The 15,468-nt window shown below is 42.1% G+C and overlaps 1 protein-coding gene across 6 annotated transcripts in view; it reads left to right on the plus strand.

Moving 5' to 3' along the window:
- Positions 1-15,468, plus strand: part of LOC132126686 (band 4.1-like protein 1) — a 342,878-nt gene that overhangs the window by 158,265 nt on the left and 169,145 nt on the right. For all 6 annotated transcript variants that reach the window (XM_059538113.1, XM_059538114.1, XM_059538119.1 and 3 more), the window contains one exon: positions 1,386-1,461. In XM_059538113.1, the coding sequence (XP_059394096.1) occupies positions 1,386-1,461 (76 nt within the window). The remainder of the gene's footprint in view (positions 1-1,385; positions 1,462-15,468) is intronic.

The following is a 15,468-nucleotide window of genomic DNA, read 5'->3' on the forward strand; positions in this document are numbered from 1 at the left end:
CCAGGACAGTGTATCGTGGGAGATTTTGCATTAGAAGGACATGTTGTCTGAAGCCCAGGGCACATTTGTCACATCTAGCCAGAACTTTAAAAGGCTGAGAGTTGAGCCACTTTATCATTAGATGGGTTGTCCTGAGCTCTTGCAGGTAAGGGCGTTGAAGGCTAATGTTGATCAGATATATACATTTTTGTCAAGAAACTGAGATTTTTGCATTGTTTGTTGGATGTGATTTTGCTGGGGTCTATGAGGCGCCTGGATTACCTTCATCTCTGGATATTAGGGTGCATTCTGCTTGAAGTTTGGTGTCTACATGGGCCCTTGCTAGAGGTATTATTTACAGGGCATTTGTATTGTGAATATTGGTCCTCTCCCCATACTTCAGATTGTATAACCTGTATTATGAATAAGCTTCTACAAATGGTTTGAATGTGTGAGGCTATATTTTTCATATTTTATGATTATGCAGTATTGAGAACCTACTCAAAGTAAGCCTAGTTTCCTGTGTGGGAATAAGAAGCTGGGTAACTGCCCATACTCTGTGTTGCTGCATAGATAAGGCTATTGAATTAAACACACTCTTAAAAGGGTATTATGATGCAGCTCCTTTTTCCTTCATATCTCTGCTAAAATTTTAGCACCATCAAAAAAATTGCTGTGATTATTCATAGCCCCGACCTTGTGAATACTGATATGTTCCTATAGTGTCATTATATAACATTTCGTTCCAACTTAGTAACACAGTAGCATAGACATTTTAATAAAACATAAATAATTATGCCTAATTATTCTGATATGTATAATACATTTAAGCCAACTGATTTTACATAACTCTGTTACTTTCAATACTGCAAAACCATTAGGAAAACAAACATTTTTAAGACCTTTCTAAATTTGATTTAGAAAAATAACACAAATCGGATTCACTCAAACAATTAGCTTATGTTTACAGCCCTGTTTTGTTCACTACATGATCAGTTCACTTGCTCTGACCTTTGCTTTTATTTGCTACAGTCAAAAAACACTTAAATGCTGTCCAACCATGAGAACATTTTCAGTTTATCAGTCAACTATTCTGCAAACATGTTGGCCTTGTTTCACAAACGGGGCTTAGCTTAAGCCAGGACTAGGCCTTAGTTAAATTTAGATAATTAAGCAACTTTTACAAAAATGCCTTTAGAAGAAAATATTACAGGTGTGCATCTTGACACATATAATAATAATGACACTGCCATGTTTTAAGATATATCATAGCAAGATATTCTCAGTTGATACACCTCAAACATACATTTTAGTCTGGGACTAGTTTAAGCCTTGTCTGTGAAACCAGGTGATTGTTTGATTGTTTGTTTGTTTGTTTTTTGCTCTCACTTCGTATGTTTTTACAGCATCTTCTTGGCAATTTAATTTTGCTGTCAAGTTCTATCCACCGGACCCCTCCCAGTTAATGGAAGACATTACAAGGTGAGTAAAGTTAAATGCCACATTTATTTATCAATGTATATGTTGTTGTTGTTGTTGTTTTGGCAAGTACAAATTTGTAGAAAGCAGGATAGCTGATACATGAATAACTTAATGTGACATACATAAAATTCCTAATATCATTAAAAGCATTTTGTTTATGTGTGTAACTTTGGTTCCTTGAGTTGGTTTACTCAACACTGTGTCATTCTAATGCTATGCGAACACTATAATATGCCTTGCTATGAAGTGATCAGCAATTTATTACCCTGTAAGTAAACAGGTCAATATCAAAACTACAAAACCTACTGAAAGTTCTTACTTTAAAGCCCTAACCTGCTGTCACCCAAATACCTTTCAAAGACACTCTTCTAGCAAAAAACTCTTGTGGAGTGCACACAAAAGTACCTCATACACCTCCTAGTCCATTAAAATTGGGTAAGACTTTATGGTAAGGGTACACAAATTACCATGAATTGATGCATAAATGAGTTCAAAGTCTTTCATTCATAAATTCATGGATGAACAACTCCTTAATTAAGACATTAAGTAAGGTGAGTATATCATCATGATTTATGATTTATTATACATGATCATGATGTTTTCTTTATTCACAAAAAATAAGGTCTTTACTCTAAATTGTGGATAAAGCTAAGCTTATGTTACATGATTCAGAAAAGCATTATTTTGTGCATATAATACTTTTTGAATTATTAAAGGAATATAAAAAAAATCCACATTACCTAATGCATGCATACAGGCTAGAACCGTACATCAATTAATGTGAGAACTAATGTTTTTCATTAAATATGATATGAGTTATCAAGCATGTTGATTTCTCCTTAGTAGGTTAATGAACAGACCCCAACATTGGCCAGTCACAGCACATAGTATGTGAATTCTGTTAACATCCAAATACAGTAGCCATCATTAACTAAGCATTAGCAGAACTACCATTTCCACAAAATTATTGCTTTTCTGGAAATTACAGTTATTGTACATAATTGTGTGTGGTGAGTTAGTAAATAAATTTAATTAGACAAAAACAATTAAACGTGGGTAGAAATTTTACTGCTTTTTATTAGAAAATAAATAAATAAATTGAAAACTGATGAACAAAAGAATAATGATGCCTCAATATTGAAAAATAAGTCTTTTTGGGACACTGGATTGCAGTTTTCACTCAGGAGCCATTTGTTTTACCCCAGTTTTCCAGGCATTTTTGGAGCCTACAATCAAGTCAACGCTTTGGAGTCGATTAACGCGTATACTCGTTATGAGGCATTTTTTCCTGATAACCCCGAAAATTACTTAAATTACACTTTCAGTTTTGATCGTACAGATAAGAGCAATACATCAGTTGAATCTGTAAAAGGTCTACTTTTATTTGTATACAGACATAATAACAACAAAAGTTTGTGCATTTATAAAATAAAGATAACAACCGAGCTGTGCTGTCTGCAGCTTTGGTCTGCTGTGATCTACATTTAGAAACGTGCCATTAAAATAAACTGTATATATATATATCTATAGAAAGCTTGACATGTCTACTTTTAAACTAAAGAAATGCTACCGAAAACAAATATCCTGTGATAAAGTAATCCATATGAAAACAACATGATGTCCGTTTTTTAAGTCTCCCTTCATTATCTCTAATGCGACCACGTCCACGCGCTGAACAAGCTATTGAGATTATAATGTTTCACTGAAGCTCACTCCTTGTAAACGCCCATACAGAAAACAAAGCAACAAGACTGTTCAAGTTTTTTTTTTTTAAGTTTTTTTTTTACTGTTTGCCCTGGAATGAGAGGAATAAGACATAATTCACCCCAAGAAGATGCGCTGTTGATAGCCTCAGGATTTGCATTTTGGATTTCCTCAGAAAAAAAGAATGAAGTGCTTTATTCAGCAGAGATCATAAACATGAGTAAGTCTCTTTTTATTTATTTATATACTTGTATTAGGTTTCGCATAATGTGTAAACATTTTACAAGTTAGACTTTTTCCAAACTATAATTTCTGACTAAATGTATTAATCAAGTGAAACATTATGAAGTTTTAATAACAATATACACTATAGCATACAAAAACTTGATGTAAATAATATAAATGTAACAAACAATGCTGTTCTTTCAATTTATCAAAAAAAAAAAAAACCTGAAAAAATATTCTCAGCACTTTTCCACATTAATAATAATAATAATAATAAAAATAGAAGTTTTTTTTTTCTTTGTAGAAAATCAGTTTGTGACTGGAGTTTGTGTCATGTGCTTGTCATGGTGGATGGCACACAGCTCAGAACACTGTTATTTTTAACTAAAGCAAGCAGCTGCTGCTTGCATGGTTTGGCAGAATACAAGCAATGAGCGCTGCATTTATAATCTCTAAAAGACATCTCAGTTCATTGCAATCTCACAAATCTCTGTTATAACACAATAAATATATGCATAATAAATATTTCATAATGTCTACAATTCGTGTGTTGTAATGAGAGGAAATGTGAGCATGCATATTTCAGCACTGCATTGCTCAATGCTGCAAACACGTGTTATAGCCTAAATAGAAACTCTGCATACACTTGCGCCTGCTAATCGTTTATGTTTTATATTAGTTAATGCTGCTTATACACATATAAGCTGCTCTCACACATGCACTCATTGCAAAGTCTTGTTTAGCCTGTCTGAATTTCCGAGCGTTTTTCCTTGTGTTTGTTCCTTCCATACCGACTCTGATTCTCTGCTGCCTGCCCCGACATCTGCTTGTTTCTGTTATTGATTCTGGATATCCCTGACATATCTGACGCCGTTACTGATTATTGCCGGATTATTGTCTGACCATTCTTATAATAAAAGTTCTGCATATGGATCCGAACGTCTCTGGTTCATGGTTACAGAAGACTTCGCCTCTACCAGGATCCAGCAGCCTCGTCACCGAGGTATCAGTTCCGGTTTCCATGTCAGCCTTTCACCAATCCAGCCGAACCACAGATCCAGTCGACCAGCTGTTAAGTCTAAGGCAAGGAGATCGATCTATTGAGGACTATGTTCAACAGTTCAGTGAGTTGGTGTATCAAGTTCCTCTAGATGATGAAGTATTGTTTAAAGATTTATTCCGTTTTGGACTCAATGAACCAGTTAAATCGTGGTTACCTAGAGGGTCTAATGGCAGTTAAAGGGACATAATGGACTTTGCACTCTTGTTATGTGGTTCTCCTTTCACTGTGGGAGAGGCAGAGGACTTTAAAGCCCCAACATCTCTCTACAAAATGGCCGCCAACCCAGCGCCACTGCACAAGATGGCCGCCAGTCCAGCGCCACTGCACAAGATGGCCGCCAGCCCAGCGTCGCTGCACAAGATGGCCGCCAGCCCAGCGCTGCTGCACAAGATGGCCACCAGCCCAGAGCACAAGATGGCTGCCAGCCCAGCGTCGCTGCACAAGATGGCCGCCAGTTGATCTCCCAGAGTCAAGTCAGATCCCTGTCATCTTTCCAGAGTCAAGTCAGGTCCCCGTCGACTTTCCAGAGTCAAGTCAGGTCCCCGTCGACTTTCCAGAGTCAAGTCAGGTCCCTGTCGACTGTCCAGAGTCAGGTCAAGTCTAGTGTGGTGTTGATCTGTTTTGTTTTTCCATTGTTTGTTTTTGGTTTTGTTCTAATTAAAAGATTCTTCCCTGCATTTGGACCCAGACCCTGTTCTTTCTTTGCTGGCCCATGACAGAATACAGCCAGCAAACATGGGTCCAGCAGGGAGGTTTCTCGATGTCCACCAGGGAGATTGGGCCATCGAGGATTACACCAGGGACTTCGTGGGGGCGGCTCAGTTGTCGGCTGCGGAGAGGACCTGCCTTATGGTGTGCTTCTGGGGAGGCCTAGCCGAGCCCTTCAGGTCCCTTATGCCATTCTGGCACCCTGAGGAGACTCTGGAGGAATATATAACCCTGGCTCTGCAGGTGAGCGGCTCAGCTGTCAGGGTGGGGAAGCCTACCCAGGATGTTCCCTGCGAGTCGGCAGCAGTGGCCGCTCACGATTGCCCCGCTCATGATGCCCTCGAGGCAGCGGTGTCCACTCAGGAATTCCATGAGGAGGCTGTGTCCGCTCCCAATTCCCACGAGGCGGTGGTATCCGCTCACTATTCCCACGAGGCGGCGGTGTCCGCTCACGATTCCCATGAGGCGGCGGTGTCCGCTCACGATTCCCACAAGGCGGCGGTGTCCGCTCACGAATCCCACGAGGTGGCGGTGTCCGCTCACGATTCCCACGAGGTGGCGGTGTCTGCTCATGATGCCCCAGGGCGGCGGTGTCCGATCAGGAATTCCATGAGGCCGCGGTGTCCGCTCAGGAATTTCATGAGGCCGCGGTGTCTGCTCACGATGCCCCCAATGCGGCGGTGTCCGCTCACGAATCCCCCGAGGCGGCGGTGGCCATTCAGAAGGCTCCAGAGGCGGCGGTGGCCATTCAGAAGGCTCCTGAGGTGGCGGCGTCTGCTCACGACCCTCCCGAGGCGGCGGCGTCTCCTCACGACCCTCCCGACCCTCCCGACCCTCCCTCCCGGCCTACCCAGGATGTTCCCTGCGAAGCTGCAGCAGTGGCTGCTCACGATTCCCCCGAGGTGGCAGTGGACGCTCACGATTCCCCCGAGGTGGCGGTGGCTGTTCACGAATCCCCCGAGGCGGTGGTGTCCGCTTACGATGCCCCAGAGTTGGCGTGTCAGCTCAGGAATTCCATGAGGCGGCGGTGTCTGCTCATGATGTCCCCGAGGCGACGGCGTCCGCCTCCGCCTTAACTTTTTTTTAAGTTTTGAATATTAACTGACATTGACATGCTATATAATAATTTTTCATGTTAATTAATATAGTTAATGCTAATAACTGAAACCTTATTGTAAAAGTGTAACTAAAGTTTTTTTATATTGTTCTGTGTTTGTGTCTTTCACAGTCTTGAAGGTTTGGATTAACCCTTTAATTGCCAAATCCTTTAAAACCAGACTGCCAGAGAGTTACTGTAAATTCATGTGCCCGTTGGGCACAGTTTTCCTGACGCCACCGGGGTGGCGTTTGCACTGATGGCTTGAGCCCGCCATCGCTGCTTGCAGCTATATTTATTATTTTATTTTTATTTTTATTTTGACTTAACGGGGGATTTTGGGGGCCTTAACATGCTCAAAATCTCTTGAAAATTGGCACACACATTGGAATATGCTGTCATTAGGACACCACAGAGGCTGGGATCCGTGTGTGGCAAAGGGGCTCTACAGCGCCCCCTGGAACACAGTCAGAAATCTTGAACCATAGCTCACACACACTTGCATGTATTTATATGAAACTCAGTACACTTACTACAGATCTCATTGAGCTGAACAACTTTCACCCTCTATGTCATAGGCTCTGCCCAAAAGGAAGTCAGCTATTCAGGGCTGTTTAAAAAAAGCATGCTCTGGAATTTGAAATACTCCTCTGAGGTTTTCCACCCGTTCGCCATGAAACTCTGGGAACTTGATCTCAAGACATTGGGGATGAAAAATTGCCAGGTTTTTATTTTTAATTATGCAGCCAAGTAATGATATCTCAGATCATTATTTAGTTTGGTGCAAAGCTCATATAGCCAAAATTGTAAATTCTACTTCTTGTTACAAGTATGGAAGAACCATCCCTTCTACCACAAAAGACTGCTTTTTAAGTTATCTTCCTGATGTATCCAAATACCTTAGCATATCCAAAACCTCAGAACAACTTGATGATGTAACAGAAACTACGGACTCTCTCTTTTCTAGCATTTTAAATACAGTTGCTCCTTTACGCTTAAGGAAGGTTAAGGAAACCAGTTTGACACCATGGTATAATGAGCATACTCGCACCCTAAAGAGAGCAGCCCGAAAAAACGAGTGCAACTGGAGGAAAACAAAACTAGAGGTATTTCGTTATGCTTGGCGGGAAAGTAAGCTATCCTACAGAAAAGCATTAAAAACTGCCCGATTACTTTTCTTCTCTTTTAGAAGAAAACAAACATAACCCCAGGTATTTATTCAATACAGTGGCTAAATTAAAATAAAAAAATTAAGTTTTTTTAATTTTAAAAAATAAATCCTCAACAAGTGTTGACATTTCCCAACATCACAGCAGTAATGACTTTATGAACTACTTTACTTCTCAAATCGATACTATTAGAGATAAAATTGCAACCATTCAGCCGTCAGCTACAGTATCGCATCAGACAGTGCACTATAGACCCCCTGAGGAACAGTTCCACTCATTCTCTACTATAGGAGAGGAAGAATTGTATAAACTTGTTAAATCATCTTAACCAACAACATGTATGTTAGACCCTATACCATCTAAGCTCCTAAAAGAGGTGCTTTCAGAAGTCATAAATCCTCTTCTGACTATTATTAATACCTTTGTCATTAGGAAATGTCCCCAAAACCTTCAAACTGGCTGTTATTAAGCCTCTCATCAAAAAAACCACAATTTGACCCCAAAGAACTAGTTAATTATAGACCAATCTCGAATCTCCCTTTTCTGTCCAAGATACTAGAAAAGGTGGTATCCTCACAATTAAATTGGTTCTTAGAGAAAAATGGTATATGTGAGGATTTCCAGTCAGGATTTAGACCGTATCATAGTACTGAGACTGCTCTCCTTAGAGTTACAAATGATCTGCTCTTATCATCTGATCGTGGGTGTATCTCTCTATTAGTTTTATTGGATCTTAGTGCTGCGTTTGACACAATTTACCACAACATTCTTTTGCATAGACTTGAACACTTTGTTGGAATTAATGGAAGTGCATTAGCATGGTTTAAATCGTACTTATATGACCACCATCAGTTCGTAGCAGTGAATGAAGATGTATCATATCGATCGTAAGTGCAGTATGGAGTACCTCAAAGCTCAGTACTAGGGCCGCTACTCTTCACGCTTTATATGTTACCCTTGGGAGATATCATCAGGAAACATGGTGTTAGCTTTCACTGTTATGCTGATGATACTCAGCTCTATATATTTCTTTGCGGCCCAGTGAAACACACCAATTTGAAAACTAATGGAATTCTTACTGCTAAATTCTGAAAAAACAGAGGTGTTAATTATAGGACCTAAAAACTCTGCATGTAATAACCTAGAACACTGTCTAAGACTCGATGGTTGCTCTGTAAATTTTTCGTCATCTGTTAGGAACCTAGGTGTGCTATTTGATCGCAATCTTTCCTTAGAAAGCCACGTTTCTAGCATTTGTAAAACTGCATTTTTCCATCTCAAAAATATATCTAAATTATGGCCTATGCTCTCAAAGTCAAATGCAGAAATTTTAATCCATGCATTTATGACCTCAAAGTTAGATTATTGTAATGCTTTACTGGGTGGTTGTTCTGCACGCTTAGTAAACAAACTACAGCTAGTCCAAAATGCAGCAGAAAGAGTTCTTACTAGAACCAGGAAGTATGGCCATATTAGCCCGGTCCTGTCAATACTGCACTGACTCCCTATCAAACATTGTATAGATTTTAAAATATTGCTTATTACTTATAAAGCCCTGAATGGTTTAGCACCTCAGTATTTGAATGAGCTCCTTTTACATTATAATCCTCTACGTCCGCTACGTTCTCAAAACTCAGGCAATTTGATAATACCTAGAATATCAAAATCAACTGCGGGCGGCAGATCCTTTTCCTATTTGGCGCCTAAACTCTGGAATAACCTACCTAACATTGTTCGGAAGGCAGACACACTCTTGCAGTTTAAATCTAGATTAAAGACCCATCTCTTTAACCTGGCTTACACATAACATACTAATATGCTTTTAATATCCAAATCCGTTAAAGGATTTTTAGGCTGCATTAATTAGGTAAACCGGAACCGGGAACACTTCCCATAACACCTGATGTACTTGCTACATCATTAGAAGAATGGCATCTACGCTAATATTAGTGTGTTTCTCTCTTATTCCAAGGTCACTGTAGCCACCAGATCCAGTCTGTATCCAGATCAGATGGTGGATCAGCACCTAGAAAGGACCTCTGCAGCCCTGAAAGACAGCGGAGACCAGGACAACTAGAGCCCCAGATACAGATCCCCTGTAAAGACCTTGTCTCAGAGGACCACCAGGACAAGACCACAGGAAACTGAAGATTCTTCTGCACAATCTGACTTTGCTGCAGCCTGGAATTGAACTACTGGTTTCGTCTGGTCAGAGGAGAACTGGGCCCCCAACTGAGCCTGATTTCTTCCAAGGTTTTTTTCTCCATTCTATCACCGATGGAGTTTCGGTTCCTTGCCGCTGTCGCCTCTGGCTTGCTTAGTTGGGGTCACTTCATCTACAGCGATATCGTTGACTTGATTGCAAATAAATGCACAGACACTATTTAACTGAACAGAGATGACATCACTGAATTCAATGATGAACTGCCTTTAACTATCATTTTGCATTATTGTCACACTGTTTTCCTAATGAATGTTGTTCAGTTGCTTTGACGCAATGTATTTTGTTTAAAGCGCTATATAAATAAAGGTGACTTGACTTGACTTGATTGTGTTTTTGAAAAAAAAAAGTTATGCATGCTTAGTGAAAAACTACAAATGTTAAAACACTTGAATAAAGGGGTGTCACACTAGCCTTTGAACGTGCAAAATTATTTCGGATGCCGCTGTGAATATAGGCGGGAGCAAGATATAATGGTTTCCCCTCAGTTACCACAACATGGATTCATCAGTGCTTTTACTGTCTTTTGCGACGGCGTCGAAAGCATTTTATTATATTGTACTCTCTGTCTCTCTCTCTCTATAAATATATACACACTAAACAATAAATGCTGCGCCACGGCTAAAATTAGCACTTCCTTCATTCTTTAATTTCTGTACAGACAGAGAGGTCACGCAGTGACATATCGATCATCTAATGGTCACACGACTTCACATGATGCATTTGCAGGTCAGAGTTCACCAAACTTGAACTTTCGAATGCAACGAAATGCAAAATTTTTCGCATGAGCCTGCGTTTCTGGTCTGACGCATTCGCATGCGTATGAATGGAAGTCAATGGAACGAAAAGAGCAGTGTGACCGCCCCTTAAGGCAATAAAACACATACGAACATTGGTTCCCTGGATTTTTGAGAATTGGAGCTTGTAGCCTAGAATTTTTCTTTCTAAATTATGTGAAAATCATCTTGTTTACTCACTCACAGAAAACAATATAATGATTTAAATTTTCTAAGACACTTTTTGTTGGTAAAATTCATATGCGAGTAGGCGTCAACTATCATGAATATCATTGTGATTTACACTTGAGAAGACAAAGGCCTGCATAATGAGCTGCATAATGAGCCTCTCAGTCAGCTGTGTCACTTAGAGGGAAGAGTTACAAGAAAGAATGTGAGGACAAAATAAATGTATAGAATTTTATGTTTGTAGTTTATTTAGAATATATTTAATTATCCCACAACATAATTTTATATCCACTTGGGAGGGCAGTTAAACTGTTTATTAGGAACAATCAAAGCTGACTTTCAAACTGAATTTTTTGCATCATTACTCCTGTCACACAACCATTCAGAAATCCTTTTAACAATCTTATTTTCTACAAAAAAAAAAAAAAAACCTTTATTGTTATTATTATCATCATCTTCATCATTATTATTATTAATATTGAAAAGAGCTGAAAATATTTTTTTCAGGGGGGATAAATTGAAAGAACATCATTGTTTGTTACATTTATATTATTTACATCAAGCTTTTGAATTGTATATTACAACTCAGAACTCCCTTTACACAGGAGACACAAGTAACTTTACCTCCAGACTGTGACCTTTACTGGTGTATCTAATATAATTTTGACCTCATTGAGGAACTCAATGCGAGGGCTAATTAAGTGATTGATGGTTGTTCATGTCTATGCAATTTAACGTATTGCTGTAAACTTGGGATTCCACATTTCCATTCTCTTAAACTCATCTTTCCCTAACTTTCGATCTTCCTGCAACTTGTGTGAATGTGAGAGTGTGTGCGTTTATGTGTTAGATTAGTTTACATGTCTTAGATTTATATAATAAAACCTTATTCATAATTAAAAGAGAAGTATCTTGTGTTTTGAGCTTACAAGTTAATGTCTTAAACTGCCGATCTTGTTACTGTGCTAATTGATAGTGTTTTTACTATACTTTGGATATTAATAAACCAGCGCAGATTTGATGTTAAACGGCTCATTCAGTGAATCGCACGGCGTCTCAGTGATCAGCCGTGAAACAGTGATTCTGTTCAAATTCCCTTTAAAATCTTAAATGATTCCCTTTGAGCTAAATTGACCTGTTTCCCTTACATTTATTATGGTGGAGAATAATGCGGGCAGTTTAATCTAAATTGTGAGCACAAACCAAGTTATTTAATATTTTCTTTTGTTGCGGATGAAAGATCAGACGTTGAGTCGAGATGTGTGTGTGTGTGTGTGTGACCCGTGACGTAAGCAGCGCGCGCCCGCTAAAAAGTGAATGAAAGCAGATGGGACTGTAACTCAAGTCCACCTCTCCATTGTTAATAGCAGTAAGTGAACTTAAAAGTAAACATCTGAGATCGTACAATAAGGTAGAAATTGAGCGTGTTCCTCATTTTTTGCAATACCTTGTTTATAGCTGATTTGATTCCACTGCATGTTCCAGTGCCTCACAAACGCTATACTATCTCAGTCAGAGAGTCACCGTTCGCTGAACGGAGCTAAATTGTAGTGATCCAAAAGGGAAATAAATCGGTGAATAAAGAATAGTTTTGAGCGTGTTCATCAATCTATTTATCAAAGCCTCCGTATTCATATTTCATATAGTTTGATTGCCAGTGCGTGTTCCACTTCCGAATCAAATTTGATATTTGACTCCCCTAAATTAAGTTAAACATTAGAGAATAATGTTTGCCCATTTGTATCCGTTCAGAGTGTAAGCGGTATTGTTATTTGTACAGTGTTGAAATGAGTCGACATTTCATGTACCATGCTTAACTGTATTTGCAACTATGCAACGATTAATTTGCTAGTCCACTAGAGTTTGATTTGGTTGCCACAGTTACCGTGACACGGAAGTCTTAACCTACTTCCGGAGCAACTTTGAACCGCGCACACGCAGCGCATCGATGCAAGTGTAAACAAACTCAATGGTTTTGCTAAGCTAACGAAACAGTTGTACTTACATTGAAGTCTATGCTAAAGCCACTAGCTTCAAAGGTTAGTCGTTAGCATTAACATCCAGTGGTTGAATAGTGTGTGTTTGGGCAATGCTGACGTGATTTAACCCTTTAAACATCTTAACTAACACTTGTTGGGTGCCCTGGCTCAGGTGTTCTGGTCCCTGGCCGAGGGCATGGGCTACAATGATGCGGCCCTCAAGGACTATTTCAATGGCGGGCTGGATGATCCAGTGTCTCAGGAGGAGATGGCGCAGTTAGAGACACTGGAATTCTGGGAATTCGTGCGCAACCTGCAGCATCGGCTTCGGTGGGATGCCCCAGCCACTTCTGTCTCTTCCGGCGGGGTGGTCGTCAGCCCAGCACCACTGCCCAGGATGGCAACCAGCCAAGCGCCACAACCCAAGATGACCGCCAGTCCAGCACCACTGCCCAGGATGGCTACCAGCCAAGCGCCACAGCACAAGATGGCCGCTAACCCAGCGCCAATGCCCAAATTGGCCACCGTTCCAGCGCCACAACCCAAGATGGCCGCCAGTCCAGCACCACTGCCCAGGATGGCTACCAGCCAAGCGCCACCATCCAAGATGGCCGCCAGTCCAGCATCACTGCCCAGGATGGCTACCAGCCAAGTGCCACAGCACAAGATGGCCGCTAACCCAGCGCCAATGCCCAAATTGGCCACCGTTCCAGCGCCACAGCCCAAGATGGTCGCCAACCCAGCGCCAATGCCCAAATTGGCCACCAGTCCAGCGCCACAGTACAAGATGGCCGCCAGCCCAGCACCACAGTACAAGATGGCCGCCTGTCCAGAGTCATGGCCCAAGATGGCTGCTTGCCCAGCGCCGCTGCACAGGATGAGAGTCTCAGCTGACCCTCCAGAGTCGAGTCAGGTGCCCGTGGACCCTCCGGAGTCGAGTCAGGTGCCCGTGGACCCTCCGGAGTCGAGTCAGGTGCCCGTGGACCCTCCGGAGTCGAGTCAGGTGCCCGTGGACCCTACGGAGTCGAGTCAGGTGCCCGTGGACCCTCCGGAGTCGAGTCAGGTGCCCGTGGACCCTCCGGAGTCGAGTCAGGTGCCAGTGGACCCTCCGGAGTCGAGTCAGGTGCCAGTGGACCTCCGGAGTCGAGTCAGGTGCCAGTGGACCCTCCGGAGTCGAGTCAGGTGCCAGTGGACCCTCCGGAGTCGAGTCAGGTGCCAGTGGACCCTCCGGAGTCGAGTCAGGTGCCAGTCACCGCTGATCCTCCAGAGTCAGGGCTAGTCACCGCTGATCCTCCAGAGTCAGGGCTAGTCACCGCTGATCCTCCAGAGTCGAGTCAGGTGCCAGGGAACTCTCCAGAGTTAGGGCTTATCACCGATGACCTTCCAGAGTCAGGGCTTATCACCGGTGACCTTCCAGAGTCAGGGCTAGTCACCGATGACCTTCCAGAGCCAGGGCTAGCCACCGATGACCTTCCAGAGTCAGGGCTAGTCACCGATGACCTTCCAGAGTCAGGGCTAGTCATTGATGACCCTCCAGAGTCGAGTCAGGTTCCAGATGACCCTCCAGAGTCAAGGCTAGTCACTGTTAACCCTCCAGAGTCAGGGCTAGTCACCGCTGATGCTCCAGAGTCAGGGCTAGTCACCGTTGACCTTTCAGAGTCAAGTCAAGTCACCTTTGACCTTTCAGAGCTGAGTCAGCATGCTGAGACAGCATGTTACTTGTCCCACAAGAGACAGTAATATATTGGATCACTGTTACACAACAATAAAGGATGCATTTCACTCTGTTCCACGAGCAGCTTTGGGACGTTCTGATCACCTTCTGGTTCATCTTATACCGACCTACAGGCAGAAACTAAAATCAGCTAAACCTGTATTAAGGACTGTAAAAAGATGGACTAATGAAGCAGAGCAGGATTTACAATCTTGTTTTGACCTCACTGATTGGAGTGTTTTTGAAGCTGCTGCCACTGATCTGGATGAACTCACAGAGACCGTAACATCATATATCAGTTTCTGTGAGGATATGTGTATTCCTACCAAGACTCAACTAAATTACAACAATGACAAACCGTGGTTCACTGCAAAACTCAGACAGCTCCGTCAGGCCAAAGAAGATGCTTACAGGAAGGGGGACAATGTCTTGTATAAACAGGCTAAATACACACTGGAAAAGGAGATCAAAGGGCAAAGAGGAATTATTCTGAAAAAATAAGGACTCAGTTCACTTTGAACGACTCCGCATCAGTGTGGAAAAGCCTAAAGAAAATCACCAATTACAAGACACCACCCCCCAGCACTGTGGAGAATCAACGACTGGCAGACGATCTGAACGAGTTTTACTGCAGGTTTGAAAGAACACCCATCACCTGCCCTGAACACCTCCCCACACAACCATTCACACCATTCACAACTCCTGCAACCAACCCTGAATGCCTCTCCAAACAACCGTTCACATCATTCACAGCTCCTGCAACCCATCCTGATCACCTCTCCAATCAACCGCTCTCACCATTCACAACTCCTGCAACCAACCCTGAATGCCTCTCCAAACAACTGTTCACACCACTCACAACTCCTGCAACCCACCCTGAACACCTCTCCAATCAAGCGCTCTCACCATTCACACCTCCTGCATCCCCCCTCTCCCCCACACCTGCAATACAGATCAGCGAGGATGCGGTGCGCCAGGTCTTCCGGAAGCAGAAAAGGAAAAAAGCACCAGGCCCAGATTGCGTTACACCAGCCTGTCTGAAATCCTGTGCTGACCAGCTGGCCCCCATCTTCACACAGATCTTCAACAGATCGCTGGAACTGTGCGAAGTCCCTTCATGCTTCAAACGCTCCACCATCATCCCTATCCCAAAGAAATCCAAA

Source organism: Carassius carassius, chromosome 44 (assembly GCF_963082965.1).
Source record: "Carassius carassius chromosome 44, fCarCar2.1, whole genome shotgun sequence".
NCBI lineage: Eukaryota > Metazoa > Chordata > Actinopteri > Cypriniformes > Cyprinidae > Carassius > Carassius carassius.